Genomic DNA, 10,154 nt, shown 5'->3' with positions numbered 1-10,154 from the left:
GGCTGGTGTGGCTCCTCGGGCCCTCCAGCTGACAACGAGTGAGGCTGGACGGGCTCCTCGGGCCCTCCAGCTGACGTGACGTGAGGCTGGACGGGCTCCCCGGGCCCTCCAGCTGGCGTGGCATGAGGCTGGTGTGGTTCTCCCGAACCACCAGCTGACGAGAAAGGCTGCTGTAGAAAACAGTCTAAGGCGGAGAGAAAGCTCACGCAGCCCTTGGCACTGAAACTTAGATGTTTCACAACCATTCCCAGCAGAAGCAGACTGTACAGTCGACGTGTGAACCTCTTTCACTGTCACATGAACCTTGGCTTCATGTGGTGCGGCTATGGGAGCAACACTAGAAGAAGTCCTGAATTCTACAGAGTCAAGAACATGGTTTATGATTTCATTGTGCGCTTTATCAAAACTGTTACACACAGTCCTCTCATTATCACAACACGACTCTGACTGGCCCTCAGTCTTAACCAGAGTTAGGTCGGCCACAGCATGGATGTCTATGAAATCATGATTAATGGTAGAGCAGTCTTTGGCACCAGTTTCTTTGTAGCTGGGCCCACAAAAGGGCAACCCAGTACACTCCACTATGACAGACTCATGAGATGAAAAAGCACAGTCACTCACCTCCGTTATAAGAGGAGTCTGGGACAGAACTAGGACGGGTGCTGACTGGACAGCTGCTGCCCCCACCCCTTCAGAGACTTCAGCGCAGTACAAACAGTCTTTAGTTGCTCCCTGAGGAAAGCTAGGCAGTCTCTCTTCAGACTTGGTAAATTGTTCACGCAAAGTTTCAAACCTGGCATGAGGGTGGCTTGGTAATTGTTAAATTGTCTGAGGTAACAGGAGTTACTTCTTGATCACCCACACAACTAGGACTGCTCGCTGATGATTTCAACACATCAAATCGAAAGTCACATGACACAGAATACAGAACACAAAATGATGTTCGCTGCAACGACTGACCGGGAAAACATGGAGGTCAGAACACAGACGACGCGACCCAGACTGTATGAAACACAGAGACTAAATACACATGAGGGATGATCAGGGGAAGTGGCCACACATGGGAGCACAGCTGACACACATGAACCTAACGACAGGACAGGAGGAGTGAAACTGAATACACTGACAGCACTGCTACGTCCTGTCTCGCCCTCCATGGAGCATCACGAGGACGCTGTGGGGGTCCTGGATGTCGATCTCGAGGAGCAGCAGCACGCCGCAGGCTGATCATGACAGTGTATTGACAGACTTTCAAAGTAAAACAGGAAACATGGAGATTAGACATGACACATGAACCGGGGAGACTTAGTACAGGGGGAGATGACATAAACAACTAAGGAACAAAACTAAACTGCAGTCTAGAAATTAACTAGGTGAACTAAGCTAGGTGCAAATGAATACAGAAGATACATGGAACTCAAATACTGGGTCGCTTGACCCAGGACCATGACACACTGCAGGATCACTGAGAGTTAAAAACTGTCTAAATTCTTTCATCTTTAATAAAACCAGGTGTAACCATTAAGTTTAACATCCAGGCATCCATGAAAACAGAATTTATTAAATTCAACGGAGTTAGAAGCTAGCAGGAATTGAATTCACTAGTTTCCACCTAAACATGATATGCCATGTTCTGACTGAGAAATTTCTGAAAAAATTAAAGTACAGCTCTGCTATCACTTCCACCATAAATGAAAACTAAAAACTAACAGCCACGTTAGCATAACATTAGCACAGTGAAGCTGAAGGATGGCCGCTAACATTTTTCCACTCGATAAAAGTTAACGTGAGGGTTTCTTGTGGTTAGGGACAAATGCAATTGCATGGCAGGATGCTATAAATGGACCAAACAGTCAGGAGAACAACTGAGATAATCCATCCACAATATGAGGTTAGTCAGTAATATACTGCAACAACATGGGAATAGAGCAGCTGCGAGAGAATTCAGCATTAATGAATCAATGGTAGGGAAGTGGAGGAAGCACAGTTTTTGGCTTTCCCCATCTTCCAAAAGTGCTTCGTCTAATTGCTATTACTGTTGCCCGGCATAATTTGCAGATGATGTTGTTTGCAGCTGCTGCAATACCAAAATAGGCGCAGCTTGATGACACCATCAACATGCGCTGTCGCGGTAGAGCGGTATAGTCAAAATCTCTACCGTTGGCCAAATTTATATCGTTTCTACCGTGTACCGTTTATACCGCCCACCCCTAATTTAGTGTTTGTGTTATTAGGAGTGCTAAACAAGAAGAGTTCCCAGATGGTACAGTGGACACATGTGTGACTCCTGTGATTAAAGCAGCTTTCTTTCAGCTTAATAGTGAACCGTCAGCTCGTTCAAACAAACGTTAAAGTCCGAACAGAACACCACCAGAGGCAGCAGTATAACATAGCTAACATTAACAGTATAGTGAATCCTGCTTGTGCTGTGATATTCAGGACTGCAAACCGAGCAGCATTCACTAATTTTCAACTTGTTGTTTTTTTTTAATATATCACTGACTTTAATTATCCATTAAAATTATCACATTCTCTGTAAGATTAAGGTCAACTACTGAACGGCATATATTTTAAAGTAAAGGCTTTAAAATCAAGCTGACGCTGAAAGTACTAACATCACTAATGCCACATAACTTTGCCGACATGTGGCCAACAGTAATGTTTTAATGTTCTTCATTATTAAACATTTGCACATAAATAAGTGACATCATATTCAGTACTGTTGAAAGTTTAGTCTTCGGCTGCCCCACTTCAGCCGTCTGTAGTGATGTGCGGATCGATACTGAAATATCGATTGCTGCGATACCAGTCATTTATGTTCTAGAATCGATTCTCATATTAAAATATCGATATTTTAGTAATTTAGGGTAAATTTGTAGTTTATCTTTAACAGGAACAGAGTGGAAAGAAACTATATTATTCGGATTGTCTACATTGGAAGGAACTACTTCCTATTCCACTTTTAATAGTCATGTGCGAAATAGGGCTTTATAAATTTGTGGCAGCCCTTTGGCATGCGCACTCACAACAATAGCTGGGCGTAAATGGAGTCATGTGCGGACATATTTTACCTCCAAACAGTCAAGACAGGGTTTGCGCCAAGATAGTGAGGTGTTGTGGCTACACCATTTACCTCGTCAAACACCTCACTGTAAATCATATCACAGAATATAATGAGGTATGTTGAGGCAAACTGATAAGGAGGAGAGGAGAGGGGTAGGTGCTGCTAGGGCGAGACAGACGTCTCTCGCGGAGTCCTTTAGTGCTGCAGTCAGGCAACATGCTCAAATGGCACACAACTTCAGTTTTTTTTATTTCTATATGACAATTCTGCATTATTATTATTATTAAGTGATAAGAACAAGTAACCTGACGTCTTGTAATCATGATGAAGCTATAATTTGAGATACAATGAAAGATATCAGATCAGTATCGCCGATACCACTCTGAATTTTACTTGGTATTGGATCGGAAAGGAAATCAGTGGTATCGCACATCACCAGCCGTCTGCCGTATTTTTCGGCAAAATCCACCACACCCACCGCTGCGCTATGAATTGTGGGATATATGGGACCACGAAGTCTACACCAGACCACACTTCAAATTTGGGGAAATCGACGGCGCATTTGTCGACCGCAAACTAAAAGCAAACTTTTCTTTTAGTTTGTGTAAACTAAAAGCAAAGTTGTCACCAAGTACTGTTTATATTTGTGTGTATTGCTGCAGCTTTTTTAAGTATTAACTTGGTGCCTTTGGGTGAAATAATGGTAATATGAGGGACTGATCCAAACGGTCACAAAGAATAGCCACTTGTTTCTGTGCTACCAAAGTTACCCGGCTTTCATTCAAAATGTGTTTATCGTCAGCACCTACAAATTAAACTACTTAAACATTATAAATGGCTTCAAGCTCACACTGAGACTTGTGGACCACTATCAGCCACTGAGACAGTAGACACATTTATGTGTTTGTTTTTTTTATATGAATATTTCATACTTTAAGGCTGCCTGTTTATTTAAAGGAGATGAACAAAATACATTAGAATTGTACATAATGATATCATAGATGATAGATTAAATAAATAGATTTTAAGTAGATGCTTGTGCATTCTTGAAGTCTTATATGTTGAATTGAATTATGTGCTTACCTTGAGACTACTGTGTGTGTGCGTCTATTGGAGCGTGCTTCGGCATCCTCCGTGGACGATGTATTTCTCCCTTCTTGGTCCCCTGGTAGCCCCGGTTTTCCCCTGGTATCCCTTAGCTTGGTTCCCCCTAGCTGGCCCTTGCTTCCCCTTGGTTGGTCCCCCTTCCCTGGCATGTCGCCGCGAAAAAAAACAGGCTTATGCGCCGGTCGGACCATGCTGTGCAGCTGCCGGCTAGCGAGTAGCTCGGCTACAGTGAGGAAACACAGCAGGGACACGGCTTCAACATTCAAACATACCCTGTCGCTTGGCACTGTGCGGCTCGGCTGCTATGTGTGTTAACACTGCTACTGCTGCAGCTGCAGACTGTGTTTCCCTGGCGTACTGCCAGCGCTTCGCCGGTTTACGCACCAGCTGGACCTCGCTGTGTCTGATGCTCAGCCAGCGAGTGAATTAAAATCCCAAGATTAACAATTTTCTACCATATTAATCTGTCTTATTTGCAACAGAGTTGTGTTTTACTGCTATATTTTTTCTGGTCTTTATGAAATTGTAGACGACATTCTGTCATCATTATGATCAGATAATGTCTCTGACCACCAAGGATCATTTTGGGCAAAACCCCACTCTTTGAATGCAAGGGCCAGTCAGCAACCAACTGCTGTTCACTTAACCTAATCCTAACAGGTTACATCCAGTTAAGCATGCCAATCCAAGTTGTTCCTGTGGTGTGGCCAATGTGCATGTTGCAGCTTGTGGAGGCCCACAAGGTTTCATTATTGATCCAATCAAAGCTGAAAATCTCTAAATGAGTCTTTCACAAGAGCCTAAGAAATATTAGAAGCATCTCATTTCCTGCGTGATCTTAATCGATTCATGCATTCAAAGTGCCCTGTTCACCCACAGGGTGGGAAGAGCTGCTGTTGATTCTTCTCACAGGAGAGGTGAAGTCTAACGTAATCTGATTAGACCCTGGCTCACTGCCTGCTGTTTGTACAGTATTGTTTTTCTTCTGCTGCCAACTGAAACTTTGATAGCTCTTCCAAATAGCTTTGGATCCCAAATTTACAGAAAGAGGAATATGGTAATTGCATTACTGTGAAGAATAAAAAATTTGAAATGGAAGATTAATGGCCTTTTAGAAAGTGCCTGCTGCACATGTAGGATTACTCTTGTACCTCTGATTCTCAGTAGTATCACTTGATCTTGGTTGGAAAAGTATGTGCAGATCTGCTTTAATTTTCAGGGTATTCCCTTGCCAGCCCGACTTGACAGACAACAACAGAAGGAACAGTGGGTGGCATGTTCTTTGATATATCTGTGACAATCACAGAATGCAGGATATACTGAAGGGAGCAGACGCAATGCTGGATAGAAACACAAAAAAATATTACTGAATTCTGCTGAACGTCACTTTTTTTAAAAGTTTGTTTTAAATAGGTGTGTAATAAACAGTGATGCTTAGTGATCTTTAGTAAAAAGAAAGACATCAGAGAACATGTCCTAGCTTTTGAGTTTTGTGCATTTAGTTTTAATTATTTGAATATTAAATGATAAGGACCAGTGAGTGCAAGCTTTCTTTTATAAGTGACCAAGGGGCCTCCGTACTGTAGGGGTCGTAGCCATTTTTGTTTTGCGGTTGAGGAAATAATGGATAGGTTGACTGTGATTTTATTCCTAACATGAGCTAGCCTCAGTGTGGTTTGTATGTACAGCACCCGGCCTCTCTCTAGTTGCTTGCTTTCACCTCGCCCTTGTGATTAGATCTGTTAGTAGACATATTGTTGCCCTTTGCACCAATTTTCATTCCCCATTCCCTGTTTTTTTGCCTCTTTAGTGGATCCCTTGTTGGAGGCTCTGAGCCTACACATTTCCCCTGCTGGGCTACAGTGGACCAGCAAGGGAAACGGATGGATGCTGGATCTGTTGGGTGGGATTGCAGGGGGGGAGGTTGAGTGGGTGGTTGTTGGCCCTGCTGTTGCTCCTGGGTATCTAACCTGGTGGGATTGAACTTTACCTGTATTGCTTCTTACAATTTTTTATAATGTATAGCAAAAGCCTAGCCGATTCAAACATAAGATTCATAATGACTGTATTTATGCAAAGGAAATTAGGGCTTCCTATAGGTTTTGGGGGTTATTTGGGATGGTGGTGGGAAGTCATATCTTATGGCATGTGGAGGGTAGTGATGAGTTGATTCTCCCCTGCCCCACCTGCCTTCCAATCTAATGTAACTCAGTGATCCCTTTGCACACTTAGGTGGGGCTCACACAAAGAAATAAAAATTTGTCAACTAGAATAATATACGTAATTAGCTATAATAATTTATAGATGTTCCCCAATCGAGAAATTGGTGGACATACTGTACCTGGATAAATATTTTGTCCTCATCTGTATATCATTTCTATCTTTCTCAATATTCCTAATATTCATCTCTCCTTTCTTTTCTTTCTGTTTCTCCCTTGCTTTACAGCGGAGCCATTCACGCCACTCTCCAGGGATTCATCTAGCTGTATGTACATTCTGCCAAACAGTATTCTTCTTTACTGCTATTGACAGTATGGTTAATTTATAGGCTCAGGCTTGATGGACTCTTAAAATCAGTGCTATAGGAACAAATCCAGAAACTCTGATGTTACCATCAAGACTTACACTGACACACGTGTAGGTCAGTGTAAGTCCTGTGGAATTAGGTCATTGGAATTATCATGTGAAACACGATACATTAACCTGATATATATTAAGTCCTGCTTTAAATTTGTCTCAGCAGAGTCTTAGCCAAAATGTGTTTCACTCATTAGGTAGTTCTGATTGAAACTACTCAGTTTATTTTACTTTGCATAGGTTAGGGTAGAAAAACACAATTATCCCATGAAACATACTTATGGTTAAGTATACAGAAATTGTCTGAAAACATGCTTCAGTTTTCCTGGTCAAACTTGGAAGGAGATATGTTTAGTTTCAAATAATAAAGCTATTACAAAGAAAAGAAATCCCTATTGTTAGCCCCTCCATGAATCGCTATCTTATCATGGTGGAGGGGTTTGTGTGACCCATGTTCTCGGGGGTTTCTGTAGGGGTTGGATGTATTATGTGTTAAATGGTGGACCGATTCCTCCGTACTGAGACTACCTTTTGGGACATGGGATGTCACCTCTTTGGTGGGGAAAGAGCCTGAGTAAGTGCATGAGGTCAAGAGGTACCAGTTAGATATACAGGGAGTGCAGAATTATTAGGCAAGTTGTATTTTTGAGGAATAATTTTATTATTGAACAATAACCATGTTCTCAATGAACCCAAAAAACTCATTAATATCAAAGCTGAATGTTTTTGGAAGTAGTTTTTAGTTTGTTTTTAGTTTTAGCTATTTTAGGGGGATATCTGTGTGTGCAGGTGACTATTACTGTGCATAATTATTAGGCAACTTAACAAAAAACAAATATATACCCATTTCAATTATTTATTTTTACCAGTGAAACCAATATAACATCTCCACATTCACAAATATACATTTCTGACATTCAAAAACAAAACAAAAACAAATCAGCGACCAATATAGCCACCTTTCTTTGCAAGGACACTCAAAAGCCTGCCATCCATGGATTCTGTCAGTGTTTTGATCTGTTCACCATCGACATTGCGTGCAGCAGCAACCACAGCCTCCCAGACACTGTTCAGAGAGGTGTACTGTTTTCCCTCCTCGTAAATCTCACATTTGATGATGGACCACAGGTTCTCAATGGGGTCCAGATCAGGTGAACAAGGTGGCTGTTGTAAAGGCTCACCTTTCAGCACATTCACTTCACCAGATGCACCTTGTTTCTTTTCCTCACCTTTGATTGGGTGTGGTGCTTGGCCTTAATTGCACTCACCTGTCACTCGTTATATAAGGACTGCACTCACCTACCCCTCACTCACTCCCACATGGGGCGGCAGCTGAGGTGAGTTTCTCTTTGAGTCTCCTGAGTTCATGTATCATTTTGAGTTACTTAAATCATACTTTATGTCCTTTTTAGAGAGAGCAGTCCATGTGTGTCTTTCTTTCCTTTACCTGTTATACAATAAAACGACAAAACCTGCAAATGACGACTGCTTATTCTCATTCTAATCCGATGAGCCCATGATGATGACTACTGAAACCCTGAACCTTCCTTCCTCCAAAACATGGTCCTCCGAGCCAGAGTGGTATTAGCGTCATGGATTCAAAGCAGCCATTGACTGAAGGTTTGAGAAGATCCAGTCGTGATAGTCGACCTCCTGCCTACCTGCAGCAGTATGATGTTCAGTATCCTGGAGCTAGAAGAGCTACATGTGAGACAGAGAGTCAAACAGAATGCCAGCATAGTGACACAGACACACATGGGCTGCAAGATCCTGTCGGAGAGTCAGAAAGACAACCAGAGACATCCCCTGCTCCTTTACCCACCAACCAAGATGAGGTCATGAGGGAACTCCTGATGACAATGAGGGAGATTAGGCAATTCATGATTCAGTTATCTCCTCCCCATTCTCGCAGTTCCTCCAGATCTTCAATTCACACTGTCTCTGATGAAAGCAAATCCTCTGTTTGCGGTTTACAAGCCATTCCCCAAACACATCAGCAACATGAGCAGTTCCCAGTGATTGATCCAGCAACATGTCAGTCACCCTCTCAGCCCCCCCAGGTTAGCCGTCACTCTGGTGCAGTTCTGGCTGCTAGCCCTCCTTTCCCTAATTCAACAATATTAGATGCTGCAGTTCCTTCAAGTGGTTTGCCTAGACCAGTTTTTCCTACACCAGATGAGACTCCTTTTAATTTCCTGGCCACACCACTGCAAGGTCCCCACCAGATTTCATGTGTTCAACCTGCTGTTCATCTAGATGAAGACCCCGCTCAACCTCTTGTCTGCATTCCGGAACCAAGGCAGCACCCTCCTGTAAAGCAGCAACCAGCTACATCTGATGGTTTGCATGCACAAAACCCTTCAGTACCCATTACTGCTAGTTCTAGTCACCCTGTTAGCACTAGAACACATGTGTATAAGCTTGAGGGTCCTTCTTTCCCAGACCTTACCAGAGAAGATGAAATCCAGTATAGGCTGTTACGAATGGCCCTTACTAACCTGCTTGACCCTCATGAGACAGAGCATTTCAAATATCATGTCCTTCTCGATCATCTGAAAGTAGACCAAGCTAAACGGTTAGCTATTTCCTTTTCCTATGCTCCTGACCCATACACTCAAGCCACCAAAGCTCTTGATGAGCGTTATGGGCAACCAAGACAGCTGGCATTGAAAGAGCTAAAGAATATACTGGAACTGCCTCCTATCAGAGCAGGTGATGGTCAGAGTCTTGATAATTTTGCTCTTCGTGTACAAGCTTTAGTTGGTTTGCTTAGCACTATGGGTGATCAAGGACGGACAGAACTAAATTGTGGCTCCCATGTCGATCGCCTACTTGAAAAGTTGCCCGCAGAGCATTCCAGTCGCTTCAAACGGCACATTTACAGGGAACAAGGAGATATGATGTATGACTTACCTTTGTTCTCATCCTGGCTGCAAATGGAATGCAAGTGTCAACCAAGAAAGGACAGTCCTGTTTCATCCTCTAACCAGCCACGACCTGCCCATAAGTACACCTCTCCACTCACAACAATATTACATGGGACAAATGCATCCGATCCTGTACAGGCAGCACAACCCATCATAATGACTAAGGCAAGATGTGCATATTGCCGCTCACCTGAACACCACATTAGTAAGTGTCCCGAGTTTATTCAGAAGACAAAGGATGAGAAAATAAACTGGATAAAGACAAACAAACGGTGTTGGCATTGTGCTAGAACTCATCAGGCTGCGAAGTGTGATCTGAGGAAAGCATGTGCCACCTGCATGGAAAGACATCTACAGATCCTATGTGAGGTGAATCAGAGACCTAGAACTGAAACTAATCCTGTAGTGAGGACACTGTACTTTGATAGACCTAGCGATCGCCCTAGTGTCCTTTTAAAGGTTGTGAAAGTGCTCCTGCG

General features: G+C 42.9%; 1 protein-coding gene across 1 annotated transcript in view; it reads left to right on the top strand.

The window, feature by feature from the left end:
* Window positions 1-10,154, top strand: part of cacna1ba (calcium channel, voltage-dependent, N type, alpha 1B subunit, a) — a 305,842-nt gene that overhangs the window by 267,836 nt on the left and 27,852 nt on the right. Inside the window, exon 48 of the mRNA XM_013915926.1 lies at window positions 6,618-6,656. Within this exon, the coding sequence (XP_013771380.1) occupies window positions 6,618-6,656 (39 nt within the window). The remainder of the gene's footprint in view (window positions 1-6,617; window positions 6,657-10,154) is intronic.

Source organism: Pundamilia nyererei, unplaced genomic scaffold (genome assembly GCF_000239375.1).
Source record: "Pundamilia nyererei isolate P.nyererei 1_Seehausen unplaced genomic scaffold, PunNye1.0 scaffold00399, whole genome shotgun sequence".
Taxonomy (NCBI): Eukaryota; Metazoa; Chordata; class Actinopteri; order Cichliformes; family Cichlidae; genus Pundamilia; species Pundamilia nyererei.
Note: the sequence above shows the minus strand (reverse complement) of the source record. Positions and strands in the feature narration are given on the sequence as shown.